Here is a 17176-nt window from a genome sequence, read left to right as displayed (position 1 = left end):
ACATAGAAAGGTAAAACACATACTACATACTAAGACAGACATTTGACTAACTGATGCTAAACAAGAACCGCATGTACCTGTTCCTACTTAAATTCGACTTAAAGACAGCCTTAGGGACAGATCTCATTTGTAATCCAGGGACTGCTTGTAACTCTAAAAACAATGATGGCGATGACAACAAGAACTTAATAAATTTAGGAAGGGCAGGGATGGAGAAATAGTGAAATTAATAGCTAAAGTACAGCTTGAGAAATTCTGTGGAGTCCATTTATTCCTCTGCCCCATTCCCACAAACCCAGAAAGTAACTGCCAAAATTTGGAAAAGACAACAGTAAGGAAGGAAATAAGACACCTATTTAAAGATCGGAGCCCTGATGGCACAGTAGTTAAGAGCTACAGCTGCTAGCCAAAAGGTCAGCAGTTCAAATCCACCAGCCGCTCCTTGGAAACCCTATGGAGCAGTTCTACTCTGTCCTGTAGGGTCGCTATGAGTCAGAATCAATTCCATGGCAATGGTGTTTAGGTTTTGGTTTAAAGATTACATTTATTAAAGGCCAAAATGGAAACACCCAGTTTTATTTTCAGCAACAGATTCACTGACGTCCTGACATCTCCCATCACAGCCCCAAGCACACTATCTGCTTCCTGGGTCACCCTGGAAGAGTAGCTCCTAGTGTGCTTTAGCTAGAGTGACATGGGCCTTACATGAAGCAGGTACAGGCAGATTCAACACTTCTCATCTGATCTCACCTGAATATTCCAGTTGCCCTGTCTCACGCTGTGCTGTGCCATTTAATCTAGGGCAGAGAGTTTATAGCAAAGTTTTAGACTCCATTTCAAAACAAGCTATTTGGAGGTGGCTATCTAGGAACTTTTTATATTGTCTCTCACAAGATGAAGCCAACCGTCTGGCTGAGAATCGCACCTGCTTGTTCTATTTTTCGATTCTTTCTAAATAAGCCTGTGTAATAGCAAAAGGTCCTCTGAAGATGAGAGTGGTGGGCTAACATACGCCACTCAGGGCAGTGCTGGCCAGGAAGGAGATGGGTGATGTCCAACATAGGCAGAGGAGGTCAAAACACACAGGTGGATCCTCCTGCTCAATTCTGTCAACTCAAGAACACTCTGCAGAGCTTAAATAGTTAATTACAGGGCTATGCTTCTCAAAAACAAATGGTGGCTTCCAACAACCCATCTCATCGTCTGGCATCCAAGCGAGCTGGTATAACTTCTCCTGAGTTACACCTAAATCTGGTCAACCCGTGGCACCTGGCACCCTGTCCACCTGCACAGGCCCATGGAAAGTACTTCTAATTTTGGTAGTTGCACTCTTACATTTTATTTCTTTTTAGTCCATAACTAAAAGGGGCCCAGTTTTTAAGTACTTCTTGATACAATGCTCAAGCAGTCACTAACAATTGTTCAAAGTTGCCACAGTGAAAAACATATTTGCAACAACTGTGGTGGTTCCTTCTCTCCCCTCTAGTCAAACAAACCCATTCAAAGATCTGATGTGTTCATTAGAACACTCTGAATTCTTATCAACCAAACAATTGCTAGACACGCTTTCAAAATGTGCCAAAAGAGAAAAACCAGGAGGGGAATAAAGGAAAGTGAGTATTGCATATGTGCTCCTGACCCAACAGCACCAAATTACAGTAACTCCATTTATGCCATCTGCCATACAAGGAGACTTGATTAACGTCCAGCCTGACCTGACACCTTTTAAGTGCCTCAAGCCAAGAACTCAACCTTCCAGTACAAGGCTAAGCTCCAAAATACATGTCTTCCCCATTAGCCAACTGGCTGAACCACAATGACCCAGAACACCATGTGTGAAGGGGTACGGCATTCACCCCACTGTGAATTTTAATGTTCCTATTACTCCAAGGAAACTCTGGTGGCATAGTGGTTAAGAGCTATGGCTGCTAACCAAAAGGCCAGCAGTTCAATGGATTCCTTGAAAACCATATGGGGCAGTTCTCTGTCCTATAGGGTCACTCTGAGTTGGAATCAACTCGACAGCAGTGGGTTTGGTTTTAGGATTTTATTACTCCAAAACAGAAAAGATGGAGACAAGTTTGGCTCCAAAAGAAATTTTGTGATTATGGATCTAAGAAAATCAAACATATGTATAAAAAAAACTTCCACACGTACTTAACCTGTGACAGCTGTTCACAAATCCACCTGGTGCTGTGTAGGCACAGAGATAATGCTAAGAAACAGTCCCTACATTCAAGGAATTGATAATCTGGGGAGACAAAACAAAGGGAAATGAGGGCGAGTACACCATGAGACTCAATTCTCCAGCAATGTTAAAATGTAGAATAGTGGCTCCAAGGAAAGGAACAAAACGGAGAACTGAGTAAATAAAAATAAAAATAAAAAAGTCTTCTAACAAACAGTTCACTGGAGTCATCACAAAAGACAGGAGCCTGACTCTGAAGGAGGACAACATAGAAAAAAGGACACGGAGACTATCTTAAGTGTGGAGTGCCAAGGAAGGAGTTAGCCTGGGGGCCAACATTTGTTTGGTTTGTTAATTTGAGATTTGCTTTTTTTCATTTTAAGCAGTATGGGTGAGAAGAAAATGAAAATGGCCATGTACCCAAGGCCTGGACTATAGTCACTAATCACAAGACTGTGAAAATGTAATATGCAAATACACTCAAAGAAAACTTCTGATTTTAGACCTCGCAGCCCAAAATAGGGGTTGAGAGAAACTAACTTTGCATAGTAATCCGTAACTTGGACAGCCGTGCTATTTTTAAAGTGTTCAGGCTTACTTCATGTTCACCCCACCCCCAATCAACTAAACAGGCAAGAGATAAGCCTGGATCAAGTGTGACTAAAAAGAAGATATATTTGTTGTTGTTGTTAGTTGCTGTTGAGTCCATTCCGAGTCATGGCGACCCTACGTATGCAGCGCAGAGCTGTGCTCCACAGGCTGTGACCTTTTGGAAGCAGGTCTCCAGGCCCTTACCAGGCACCTCTGGGTGGATTTGAACCTCCAAACTTTCGGCAAGTAGTCAGGTGCTCAGCCATTTGTGCCACCCAGGGACTACGTATGTTTAGTATCCATATTCTGTTTCTGTGCTTTTTACATAATATTCTAATGGCTAGTTCACTCTATTTTTTTAAATGAATCATATCTTTGACAACAATCATTAAAACACATTTGATGAAAAATCTGAAAGGTTTTGATTAGAGCTTACTCATCATGGGATACCAGCCCTCGTGGTGCAGTGGTTAAGCGCTCGACTGACAACAAAAGGTTCAAATCCATCAGCTACTCTCTGGGAGAAAGATGTGGCAGCCTGCTCCCATAAAGATTACAGCCTTGGAAACCCTATGGGGCAGTTCTACTCCGTCCTATAGGATTGCTATGGGTCAGAATCACTCAACGGCAACAGGTTTGGTTTTCAGGTTTTATTAAACCCACTGCCATTGAGTCAATTCCAACTCATAGCAACCCTATAGGGCAGAGTGGAACTGCCCCACAGAGTTTCCAAGGAGAGGCTGGTGGAGTCGAACCGCTAACCTTTTGATTAGCAGCTGTAGCTCTTCATGTATATATGCTTCATTGTTTCAGAGCCAGAATATCAAAGTGCTGATTCTAAATTCTTCTCAAAATCTCCCAAAGCTGAAAGGAGCTAAATTAAAGGAAGGGAAAAAATAAAGATAGCCTTTGCAATTCTTTGTAAGTGACCTGTGTAAGGGTCTACTCAAGACCACCATAACTAAACCCAGAGCCCATACATTTTTACACCTTTCTCAAAGATACTAAGGTTTTCCAACCAAAAGGCTTATTATTAACTTCTGGGGGACAACCCAGAGTCCTGGTGGCACAATGGTTAAGAAATTGGCTGCTAACCAAAAAGGTCAGCAGTTCAAATCCATGAGCCATTCCTTGGAAACCCTATGGGGCAGTCCTACTCTGTCCTATAGGGTCACTATTAGTTGGAATTGACTCAAAGGCAACAGGTTTGGTTTTGGTTTGGTTTGGGGGACAACCCATCCCAAACGTTCCCTTCCCCAATATTTCCAACACTGTCCTAACATTACCCATCTGTTCAACAGCAACATATTTATCTCAAAGCATGATGACCTTAACTTAAACCACAGACTATTATTATGCAACCAAACCAGCTCCTTTCTCATCAGCAGGCTTCATCCTGAAATAAAGGCCTATGTCACACATGGCTGCCACCTGGACCAAAAGTTAATCAATCACCACCTGACCTTGCTGGAGAGGGATTCTAATTCTCCAGAGAGTTCTTAAGGTCCATTAAGAAAAATACTAAAATGTCATCAACTCACTCTCCAGACCATCACATTCCCATTCAAAAGTGTTACCACAGTTCGTCATTAAACTGTTTTCCTTAGGCCCACGTCATAAAAGGAAATCTGAGAAAGAAATCTCAGAGAGAACAAGAGCACTTAAAGTGTTCTCTCCATAAGCACTAGTGAGAAAAAAACAATTTGGATCCAAAATGTGTATGCATACCTTGATTGCAACTATGTAAAAAATGTGTAGGCATATGGGCAAGAGCTGACAAGAGAAAGATAAACTAAAAATAACTATGGGGGGCAGAACAAGATGGTGAAGGGACCAGACGCTCCCATTTATTCCTCCAGCAACTAACCCAATAAACAAAGAATAAAAACAAGCACAACTGAGATCTCAGAACTCTGGACAGCAGCTGAGGTGTTGGAGAGTCAGGGTGAGTCCAGAAGCAGGAGAGGAGGAGCCGGGGCAGCACAGAGGCTGGAGGAACCTACCTGCTAACATCGAAAGTACTCACTCATCGCAGCCATTTTGGGACAGGGCTGGGTAACACCACAAACAGGGAACACAGAAAGGAAGTGAATTTGATGAAGCTGTAGCCAGATTTCTTTAAGGCGGCCCAAACTGGCCATGGGAGTATGCAGGCTGTGCAATTGGGAGGGGGCGAAGGGAGACTGTGGTGCTGCTGAATCTTACCAAGTGAGACCCCTGACAGACAGGCACTAGGACCAGGAGGAGCTCAGGAGGAACTGTAGGGCAGCAGGGCAAAGGAATACTTCAGATTGATGGGCAACAGAGGGAAACAACCCCCAGTGGGACACCATGGGAGAGCCTGTGCAGGGGCACCTGTAAGGGAAAGACATAGAGAGCCCCACACAGGAAAGTTGAGCCCCACCACTTACATCAGTGTCTGCAGCCAGCTAAGCACCTGCTCCTGCACACACACATTGAATTCCAGAGATCAAGCATCCAGAACTCCTGAATGAGCACTGAAAAAAACCTAAGAGTGTCCTCCAGTGCTTCTCAGGAGAAGATAACAAGCCCACTGCTGTTGAGTCAATTCTGACCCATAGTGACCCTGTGGGGTCAAGTGGAGCTGCCCGTGGAGTACCCAGGGCCATAAGTCTTTATGGAGGCGGGCTGCTGCATCTTTCTGCCATGCAGCAACTGGTGGGTGCATGCCCTGGCCTTTCAGATGGCAGCCAGGTGCTTGGCCACTGCACCACCAAGGCACCCAATCAGAACAATTTCCTACAAAAACCAGAACACAAAATTTAAAGAAGAAGCAGAAGAAAAAAAAGATAACAAAATGGTGTAAGTTTAACAAAAAATAGTAAAACACACAAAATCACAGGAGAAGGACCAATCAAAAGCAAAACATGAAGAGGAAATTTCCCCTGTGGAGGCCTGACTAATGCAAAGAATTGATAATTTTCAGGCTATGGTACTAAATATGTTTAAATAAAGCAAAAAGCACATAGAAAACAAATAGTGGAGATTAGGAAACAAAATGGAGAAACTAAAAGAGATTCAACAAGGAAACTGAAAACATTAAAAAAAAAAAAAGGAACTGGCACTGAAGAATAAAGCAACTGAATTAGAAAAAGCACTGAACAATGGAGTTGAATAGACAGAAGACAGAATAAATGAACTTGAAGACAAAACAACTGAACTTATCAAATCTCAAGACAAACAAGGGAAAAGAACAAAGAAAAGAGAACAAACTCAAAAGGAAATGTGGGGTTCAATTAAGAAATCTAACATTAGAATTACTGGAATCCCAGAGTACCATGACAATAAAGGAACAGAAACAATTTTCAAAGAGATAATCAGAGAGAACTTCCCAAACCTGTACAGAGAACCAAGCCTGAAAATACAGGAAGCTATATGAACACCAATCAGAAGAGACACAAAAAGATCAACTCCCTGCCATACCCTAATAAAATTCTTGAAAACCAAAGACAAGGCAAGAATTTTGAAAGCAGCAAGAGAAAAATGCAATATAACATACCAAGGGTCTTTTGCAAGAATCAGTTGATTTCTCCCCAGAAACTCTAGAGGCCAGAAGACAATGGAACAACATATATAAAATACTGAATGAAAACAACTGCCAACCAAGAATCCTTTAGCCAGCAAAAGTGTCATTCAAAAGCAAGGGAGAGATCAATACATTCCCAAACAAACAGAAGCTCTGGGAATTTGCCACCACCAAACCAGCTTTACAAGTATTACTCAAGGGAGTACTCCAAATGGAAAGGCAAGAGCATTAAATACTCATATCCATGCAGCATAAAAACAAATAAATAATGAGAGAAAGAGATCTCCAAAAAACACAACACAACAACTGTCTTAGTCATCTAGTGCTGCTATAACAGAAATACCACAAGGGGATGGCTTTAACAAGGAGAAATTAATTCTCTCACAGTTTAGGAGGCTAGAAGTTCAAATTCAGGGTGCCAGCTCCGGAGGAAGGTTTTCTCTGTCTGTCGGCTCTTGGTCATCAATCTTTCCCTGGTCTAGAAGCTTCTCAGCACAGGGACCCCAGGTCCAAAGGATGCCCTCTGCTCCCGGCTCTTCTTGCTTGGTGGTAATGAGGTCCCTCTCCTCTCTGCTCACTTCTCTCTTTTAAATCTCAAAAGAGAATGACTCAAGATACAACCTAATCCTATAGATTGTGTCCTGCCTTGTTAACATTACTGCCTCTAATCCTGCCTCATTAACTTCACAGAGGTTAGGATTTACAACACAAAGGATTATCAGATCACAAAATGGAGGACAACCACACAATACTGGGTGTCTTAGTTATCTGGTGCTGCTATAAGAGATATACCACAAGTGGATTGCTTTAACAAAGAGAAGTTTATTTCTTCCCAGTAAAGTAGGCTAAAAGTCCAAATTCACGGTGTCAGCTCCAGCGGAGGGCTTTCTCTCTCTGTCGGCCTTCTCATCAGTCTTCCCCCAAACTTGGAGCTTCTCCACACAGGGACCCAGGTCCAAAGGACACACTCTGTTCCCAGCACCACTTTCTTGGTGGTATGAGGTCCCCCTCTCTCTAATTGATTCCCTTTCCCTTTATCTCTTGCAAGATAAAAGGTAGTATAGGCCAAACCCTAGGGAAACTCCATTTACGTTGGATCAGGGATGTGACCTTAGTAAAGGTTTTACAATCCCACCCAAATCCTCCTTAACATAAAATTACAATCACAAAATGGAGGACAATCACACAATACTGGGAATTACGGCCTAACCAAGTTGACACATATTTTTGGGTGGACACAATTCAATCCATGACACTGGGAATCATGGCCTAGCCAAGCTGACACATGTTTTGGGGGACACAATTCAATCTATAGCAATGGGCAATCATAAGGACGAAATATATGATATTTTCAGGGAATAAACTCAAGAATTAAAAGCCTCAAGTAATACAACATCAAGTTTGTAAGAAATAAGCACGAAGTAAACTTATTGAATATAGGTGGTATATTGATGCTAGTGGAGAAACACCAACAGAAATGGTGACGGAGGAACATATCAGGAACAGATTTATTGTGTTAAGGTTGTATGTTAACTGTTGTTCATATGTTAAACACTGTTGCACTTGTAAGTTGTGTAAAGTAATATATGTGGTAACCACTATGAAATCACCAAGGAAAAACATTCAGAAGAAGGAAGGAAGCAAAAAGGATTGTCTTAGTCATCTAGTGCTGCTATAACAGAAATACCACAAGTAGATGGCTTTAACAAAGAGAAGCTTATTTTCTCACAGTAGGTAGGCTAAAAGTCCAAATTCAGGGTGTCAGCTCCAGAAGAAGGTTTTCTTTCTCTGTCGGCCTTCTCATCTATCTTCCAAACTAGGTGCTTCTCTGCACAGAGACCCTGGGTCCAAAGGACATGCTCTGCTCCTGGTGCTGCTTTCTTGGTGGTATGTGGTCCCTATATATCTCTTCTTGCTTCTATCTTTTATATCTCAAGGGACTGCCTCAAGAGACAGTCCAACCCTGTAGGCTGAGTCCTGGTCACTAACATAACTGCCGCCCATCTTCCCTTATTAACACCAAAGAGGCAGGATTTACAACATATAGGAAAATCACATAATACCTAGAATCATGGCCCAGCCCAATTGATACACACATTTTTGGGGGGATATAACTCAATCCTTGAAAACGATGATCACAAGAAAGCAGCCAAATACAAACAAAACCAGAAAAATTAGGAAAAGAAAATATGAAATAAAAAAAAAAAAAGCAGTATGAGTGAGGTAGACACTTTATTTTCAGTAATAATCTTGAATGTAAATGGTCTAAGCACCCCATGCAAAAGGCAGAAAGTGGCAGAATGGATAAAAAATACATGACCCATCCTTTTGCTGTCTACAAGAAACACACCTTAGACATAAGTACACAAACAGACTGGAAATAAAGGGATAGAGAAAAATATTCCATGCAACCAGAAAAGAAAAACGAGCAGGAGTGGCTATTCTGCTGTCAGATAAAATAGACTTTACATCAAAATCTGTTACAACAAATAAAGAAGGATATTACATAATAATAAAAGGGTCGATCCAGCAAGATGACCTAACAATTATAAATACATACGCACCTAACAACAACACACCAAAATATATGAAACAAATACTAATACAAAAGGGAAACAGACAACTCCACAATAATAACAGGGGTCTTTAACACACCACTTTCAATTATAGTCAGAACATCTAAAAAGAAAATCACTAAAGACATTGAGAATTGAAATAAAACCATAAGCCAATTGGGCCTAATAGACGTATATAGAACACTCCACCCAGCATCAGAACAATACACATTCTTCTCCAGTGCCCATGGATCATTTTCCAGAATAGGCCATATGCTAGGACACAAAACAAGTCTCAAGAAATTTAAAAAGACTGAAATCAGACAAAGTTGAAATCAGCAAAGGGCCTCTTTAAAGTATTGAAGAGCAAAGATGTCACCTTGAAGACTAAGGTGTGCCTGACCCAAGCCATGGTATCTTCAATCGCATCATATGCATGCTGGACAATGAATAAGGAAGACGGACGAAGAATTGATGCCTTAGAATTGTGGTGTTGGCGAAGAATATTGAATATCCCATGGACTGCTAAAAGAACGAACAAATCTGTCTTGGAAGAAGTACAACCAGAATGCTCCTTAGAAGAAAGGATGGTGAGACTGCGTCTTACATACTTTGGACATGTTGTCAGGAGGGATCAGTCCCTGGAGAAGGAAATCATGCTTGGTAGAGTACAGGGTCAGTGGAAAAGAGGAAGACTCTCAACGAGGTGGAATGACACAGCTGCTGCAACAATGAGCTCAAGCATAACAACGATTGTGAGGATGGCTCAGGACCGGGCAGTGTTTCATTCTGTTGTGCATAGGGTTGCTATGAGTCGGAACCGACTCAACGGCACCTAACAACAACAACATCTTCTCTGACTATAATGGTATAAAGCTAGAAATAAACAACGGGAAAAAATACATGGAAACTAAATAATACACCACAAAAAAAACTACTGGGTCATAGAAGAAATCAGAAGTGAAATTTAAAAATTTCTAGACTCAAAAATGAAAACACAACATATCAAAACCTTTGGAACACAGCAAAAGCAATACTCAGAGAAATTCATAGCAATAAATGCCTACGTTAAAAAAGAAGATCCAGAATCATTAACTTAAACCAACAACTTGAACAAACAGAAAAGGAAAAGCAAATGAAGCCAAAAGCTACCAGAAAAAAAGGAAATACTAAAAATCAGGACAGAAATAAATGAAAAAGAAAAACAACAGAAACAATCAACAAAACCAGAAATTGGTTCTTTGAAAGGTTCAATGAAATAGATAAACCACTGGCTAGATTGACAAAAGAAAAAAACCAGAAGAGGCAAATAACCAAACAAAGAAATGAAGCTGGTGATGTCACTACTGAGGCAACAGAGACAAAGAAGATTATAACTAATAACTATGAAAACTTGTACTCCAACAAACTTAAAAACCTAGATGAAATGGACAAATTCCTAGAAATACACTATCTACCCAAACTAACACAAATAGAGGTAGAAAATTTAAACAGACCCATTACAAAGAAGAGACTGAAGATGTCATTTAAAAAACTGCCAACAAAGAAGAGCCCAGGACCAGATGGCTACACTGGAGAATTCTACCAAACATTCAGAGAAGTGTTGACAGGAATCCTACTCAATCTCTTCAAAAACATGGAAGAGGAAAGAACACTACCAAACTTCTTCTATGAGACCAGCATAACCCTGATACCTAAACCAAAGACATCACAAAAAAAAAGAAAATCATAGACCAGTATCCCTTATGAACATAGATGCAAAAATTTTCAACAAAATTCTAGCCAACAGACTTCAGCAACATATCAAAAAAATCATATACCATGCACGAGTGGGATTCATACCAGGATTAAAGGGTGGTTCAACATTAGAAAATCAATCAATATAATCCACCACCTAAATAAAACAAAGAACCATATGATCGTATCACTTGATGCAGAAAAGGCATTTGATAAAATTCAACACCGTTTCCTGATAAAAACTCTCAGCAAAATAGGAATAGAAGGAAAATTTCTCAACATAATTAAGGGCATATATGCATAACCAACAGCCAACATTACACTCAACAGAGAAAGACTTTGAGAACAGGAATAAGACAAGGATACCCATTATCATCACTCTTATTCAACATTGTATTGGAAGCCTGACAAGAAAGAGAAATAAAATGCATCCAAATCGGAGAGGAAGAAGTAAAACTATCTCTGTCTGCAGATGACATGATCCTATACATTTTAAAAAAAAAAAAAAAAAACCACTGCTGTCAAGTTGATTCCAACTCATAGCAACCCTATAAGACAGAGTAGAAGTGCCCCACAGAATTTCCATGGAGCGCCTGGCGGATTCACACTGCCGACCTTTTGGTTGGCAGCCATGGCACTTAACCACTACGCCACCAGGGTTTCCGATCCTATACACAGAAGACCCTAATGGGATACTGGTCAGTAATTTTTTTTTTTTTTTGTAATGTCTTTGCCTGGTTTAGGTATCGTTTAAACAATACCAGGCTATTTTTTTTTATTACAGTGACTGTATTTTGGTATCAGAGAGGGTGAGGCCAATGACCAACTTCGTATGGAAAGGAAAGAAACCCTGAATAGCCAAAGCAATACTGAAGAAAAAGAACAAAGCAGGAGGCCTCACCCTCCCTGACATCGAAATATACTATACAGTCACTGTAATCAAAATAACCTGGTATTGGTTAAACGATACCTAAACCAGGCAAAGACATCACAAAAAAAGAAAATTACAAACCAATATCCCTTATGAACATAGGCGTAAAAACAGATCAGTGGAACAGAATTAAGAACTCAGAATTAAACCCAGCCATCTATGGACAATCGATTTTCAACAAGGGGTCAAAGTCCATTCGGTGTGGCAGAAACAGTCTCTTTAATAAGTGGTGCTGACAAAACTCGATATTCACCTGCAGGAAAATTAAACAGGGCTTATACTTCACATTATACACAAAAAACTAATTCAAAATGGATCAAAGGCCTAAAAGTTAAACCCAAAACCATAAAATTCCTCGAAGAAAATACAGGGATAAAACTATGGGACCTAATCTTTTGTAAAGATAGGATAACAAACAACGAATGCGTGAATAGAAGACAAAATAGATAAATGGGAACACATAAAAATTAAAAACTTATGCTCATTAAAGGACTGTATTAAAAGAGTAAATAAAGTAATAAAATATCTTTGAAAATGACATATCCAGTCAGGGTCTAACCTCTAAAATCTATAGAAAACTGTTAACAACTCAACAACAAAGAGACAAACCACCTGTGATGGTTAAGATTATGTGTCAACTTGGCTGGGCCATGATTCTCAGTGTTTTGGCTGTTGTATAACGTGATCACCTCCCTGTTGAAATTTGGTATGTGATCACCCCATGACGGAATCTGCTGAGTAGTACTGGCAGCCTCGAGGCCTGTGGCGGCTCACTGCCCCCTCAGCCTTCATCTCTCCTCCCTCCTCCCCCTAGTTCCTTCCTGCTCGCCTTGCCGGGGCTTTTCCTTGTACTAGATCCTGCAGCTGGCTCCTATTTGTCTGACTCTAGTTCTTGGGGCTTGAGCAAAAAGCTTGCCTGCAGATCTTGAGATCTCCAGCCCCTGTGGCTACGTGAATCAGCAGAAGTCTGTAACAGCCCTGCTTTCCAGCCTGCCGATCTTGGGTTCACCAGCCCCTGCAGCTACATGAATCAGGATAATCCTTTCTGCCCCATGGACTTCAGACATACAGCCTCTAAAATCCGCATGAGCCATTCCTTGACATAAATCTCTATCTATCATCCATCTATCCATCTGTATCTATGCCTTGCTGCTTGTGCTTCTCTAGAGAACCCAGCCTAAGACACCACCCGATCACGAGAGGGCAAAGGACATGAACAGAACCTTCACCGAAGACGACATCCAAGCATCCAACAAACATATGAAAAGATGCTCATGATCATTTGACTTAGGGAGGTGCAAATCAAAACTACAGCGAGGCATCATCTTAAACGAAAAACCAAATCAAACCTGTTGCCATCGAGTTGATTCCAACTCAAGCCGACCCTGCAGGGCAGAGTAGAACTTATCCCCGGCTAAAAATGGCACTGATGGAAAAAAACAGGTAACAACAAATCTGATGAGGATGTGGGGAGACTGGAAGCCCTAACCATTGCTGGTGGGACTGTAAAATGGTACAACCACTGTGGAAAACAGTATGGCACTTTCTCAAAAACTAGAAATAGAACTACCCTACTATGATCCAGCAATCCCACTCGAAGCAATCCCTAGCCCAGGGACCCAGTGCTGTCTAGAGACCTAAAAATAATGACACGAACAGACATAGGCACACCTATTTTCTTTACTGCTTTATTCACAATAGCAAACAAATGAAAACAACCAAAGTGCCCAGCAACAGATGAATGGATAAGCAAATTGGGTACACACATACAATGGAATGCTACGCAACCGTAACGAACAATGATAAGTCCACGAAACATAAAATGGATGGACCTGGCAGGCATAATGCCTGGAGTGAAATAACTCAAGCATAGAAGAATAAATATAGTATGACTCCTCTTTTATAAGAAGACAAGAAAACAAGAATAAATATATAGAGAGACCAATCAATGTTCATTGATGATTACCATGGAGAGAAGGGGGGAGGGGAAAGTATGCTTTAAATGGTAGAGACTTTTTTTTTTTTTTGATGATGGGAAAAGTGGCACTAAATGTGGATGTAGTGAGCACAGCACGACCAGAGTAAAAATGAGTGTGTGAGCACATATGCATGGGTATAGGCATATTGGCATATGCGCAGATACAGGTGTGTACCTAAACAAGAACAAAGACAATAAGTACGTGTAAATACAAATACGTGAGTGCTGGCACATATACTCATTGAAGACACAAACACAGATACTCTACAGACATAACCAAACGCTTTACAAGATTGGTTTTCTGGGTTTGAAAGCTTAGGACCATGGTCTCATGGGACAACTTAGTCACATGGCATAGCATAGTTCACAAAAATCATGATCCGCAACCAAGTGAAGCGAGTAGCTTCTAGGGTCTTAAAAGATTGAGAGCGGCTATCTAAGACACAACTACAGGTCACTACTCACGAGGAGCAAAACGGTAAGAAGGTAACCAAAAGCTCAGAGAACAAACAAGTCTACACGAGCCACAACCTCAACTACCCCGAGACCAGACCTAGATGGTGCCTGGCTACCACCACTGACCGTTCTGACCAGGGTCACAATAAATGATCCCGGATAAAAAATGTGGAGCAGAATTCAAATTCTTATTTTAAAATTTTTTTTAAGAAGCCAGAAAACTGGAACAGTAGAAAACAGAGGACTCCCTGAGGCTATCGCCCTGAGATACTCTTTAAACTCAGAACCGAGGCTACCCCCGAGATCATCCTTCAGCAAAACAGCAGAGTGGCACATAACATAAAAGGTGTCACCCATGAGATCAGTGCCCTACTTAAAAACAGAAGCGTGAGACCAAAAGGTCAACAATTATTCAAAAGCAAAGATGAGAAGATAAGGCGACAGGAAAACTAGAGTACCGGAAATGGAAAAAAACAACACAAAGAGAATGTTGACACATCCTAAAAAAAGAACTGTCTGGTAAGATTTGGGACATTTTTTTTCCAAAATTTAATTAATGTTTTTCTCAAAAACAAAACTAAGATAGAAAGAAAATACATTTATAGGTGTAAAATTCAGTATAGTTAAATGAGATAAGTAACTCATTAATTTCCTACAGTTTGGAAAGGCCTAGTACTTTTTGTCAAAATTTAAGTTTTTTCTCAAAGAAACAGAGATAGAAAATACATTTATAGGTATAAAGGCTGATATGGTTAAGCAAGAAAAATAACTCATTAATTTCCTGCCATTTGGAAAGGCCCAGTACTTTTTTTTCCAAAATTTAATAGTTTTATCTCGAAAAACAGGGTTAGAAAATACATTTCTATGTATAAAGCTTGATATTGTTAAGCAAGAATAACTTGTTGATTTCTTCCGATTTTGGAAAGGCTCAGTCCTTTCAAGTTAGCCTGAGATGTGCCCTTGCTTCCTTAAAAACCATGCTCCCAAACTGCAATTTAAGACATGAATTCGTTGATAACTGAACCGGTAAACTCTTCAAGGCCTTCAGTATATGGCTTCCTTTTAAGAACTTAAGACTGGACTCCATCGCTTTTCACAGGTGAAGGAAAACACATGCTCCCAGTATCCAAAGACACCCCTGGGGTGTGGTGTCAAGACTCTGAGCAACCCAATTCCTCCCCTCCCACCGAAGGGTAGGGAGTCAGAGGAAGGTAGTCACCTACCTGGCCTAACAGGGCCAGTGGCAATGCACACACAGCACTCCCTCCAGCTAGGAGGTCCTTAACTGGGTGTGCTGTCCTCTTGGACTTTGACGTCAACAGCAGCAAACCTTGAGGTTCATGCCTTGACAAACAAGGCTAGCGGAAGAGGAGGGCTGACCTTCCCTGACAGCCCTGCCTCCCGGGTGGGAGAATTTATGGGGCAGATGGTACAGGACATCCAGGAAATCTCACCGGGTTATCATGACCCCAAATCTGGGCCAGACAGCCTCATCCTTCCCACCTAACTACCGTCAGCCTAAGAAGCAGGCCCTGTGATGAAGGAAAAAGCCTGTAACTCCCATCTGCCTCAAACTCACTAGAAGGCTTTGGACAAGTCTACCCTGGGGCCAACTCCAGAATCTGTATATAGAAAAGATCCGGGTGTGGCAATCTGATTAGATGGGGGGAATAAGGGCCTGTTTGAGGCTGCGTTTATATGGCCAGCATCCAGATTGCATTTAGACCCTGTGTTCAATAGTATAGACTGTATCTGGGGGCAGGGCTGGAGATGAGTCTAAAGCTCCCGGAGCAAATCCTTGGAAAACTACCACTGTCCCTTCCGGTCTCTGGGCCTCAGTTTCCGCATCTGTAAAAGGGGCTGAGCTGGACAGCTGTCCTGTAGTTCAGAGATTCCGAGGGAGTCAAGAGAGAGGACAACCACCGGCCCGCTCACGCACCGCCAAGCCCAGGAGGGCGCCCAAGAAGATCGGCCCTCACGCGAGGCGGGCGGGCGCGGCCCCAGGGCCCTAAACGCCCTGGCATCCCTTGGGGGGCCCGGAGGACAGAAGGAAGCGCGTGGGGTGCTCGGCCAGGGGTTTCGGGCGGCGCGGGCTACTCACGGGTCCCTGCGGTCCGGGCCCCGGCCGCGGCAATGGATGGGGTTGAGCTCGTCCTGGGGGAAGGCGTGCGCCATGTAGTTGTCGTAGCCGAAGGCGAACATGCCCCGCGCCAGGTCGCGCATCTGGGCTCTCAGCTGCGGCGGGAAGGCGCTGCTGTAGCGCTTCTCGTACTCGTCCGGGCCGCAGCCCCGGTCGCCCAGCACGTAGCCCCAGTGGGCCGAGCCGCACACGCCCGGCCCGGGGCGCCGCGGAGCCCTCCTCCGGCCGCCCGGCGCCTCGGGAACCGGCGGCCGCAGCCACGACGGCCCCGACGGCCCCCGGGGGCGGCCAGCGGGCCCCGAATCGGGCGGCGAGAGGCCGTCGGGGCCCCTCAGGCGCTGGAAGCCGAAGCTGAGCGGAAAGCGCTGGTAGAAGCCCATGCTGGGCCCCAGCCCGAAGACGAGCCACAGGACCCCGTGGAGGCCGAGCCGGAGGAGCAGCAGCCCCAGGACAAGCGCTCGCCATTGCATGGTCGCGCGGGCGCCGCGGGCATTCTTTTAAAGTGCGGGGGCCTCCCCGCCGACCACTGCACCCCCTGTCCGCCCCGCAGCCCGCACACTTCCCCTTTAAGGAACTCCCCGCTGACGCACCAGGAACTGGCCCATTGTCCCCCACCCCCAGCCCTTGGGGCCCGGCCGGTCAGGCCCCGCGTTCGCACGCCCGGTCGCCCGGGATTGGCCCGGCCCGAGCCGGCCTCGCGGGGCGCGGCCGGGGACTCCCTCCCACGCCATAGGCCGCCCAGACAGCTGCCGCACCGCGAGGCCCCGCCCTCCCTCCAGACCCCGCCCCTCTCCCGGCCCGGGCCCCGCCCCTCTCCCGGCCCAGACCCCGCCCCCCGGCCCAGGCCCCGCCCCCTGGGCGGTCCAGAGTCCGGATGGGCTGGCGTGGCGAGTAGGGACCGCTCCGGCTTTGGGCAAGGGAACTTGCAGCCAATGGGAGCGCGTCACGGAGCGCCCGCCGGTCGCGGGACGGAGACGTGGCCGGAGCGGCTGGGCTTCGGGCAGAGTGTGTCCCTGGCCGAGGTGGTGGGGGTAGTGACACTCCAAGACTAGG

General features: G+C 43.7%; 1 protein-coding gene across 1 annotated transcript in view; it reads right to left on the bottom strand.

Annotated features, from left to right (window-relative positions):
* EDEM1 (ER degradation enhancing alpha-mannosidase like protein 1) overlaps nucleotides 1-16719 on the bottom strand; it is a 41501-nt gene extending 24782 nt beyond the window's left edge. The window contains exon 1 of the mRNA XM_049861691.1: nucleotides 16085-16719. Within this exon, the coding sequence (XP_049717648.1) occupies nucleotides 16085-16593 (509 nt within the window). The 5' untranslated portion in view covers nucleotides 16594-16719. The remainder of the gene's footprint in view (nucleotides 1-16084) is intronic.
* Between the last annotated feature and the right edge of the window lie 457 nt (nucleotides 16720-17176).

The sequence above is a fragment of the Elephas maximus genome, chromosome 20, assembly GCF_024166365.1.
Source record: "Elephas maximus indicus isolate mEleMax1 chromosome 20, mEleMax1 primary haplotype, whole genome shotgun sequence".
Classification (NCBI taxonomy): Eukaryota; Metazoa; Chordata; class Mammalia; order Proboscidea; family Elephantidae; genus Elephas; species Elephas maximus.
The sequence above is the reverse complement of the archived record's forward strand: the minus strand, read 5'-3'. Positions and strand labels throughout refer to the sequence as shown.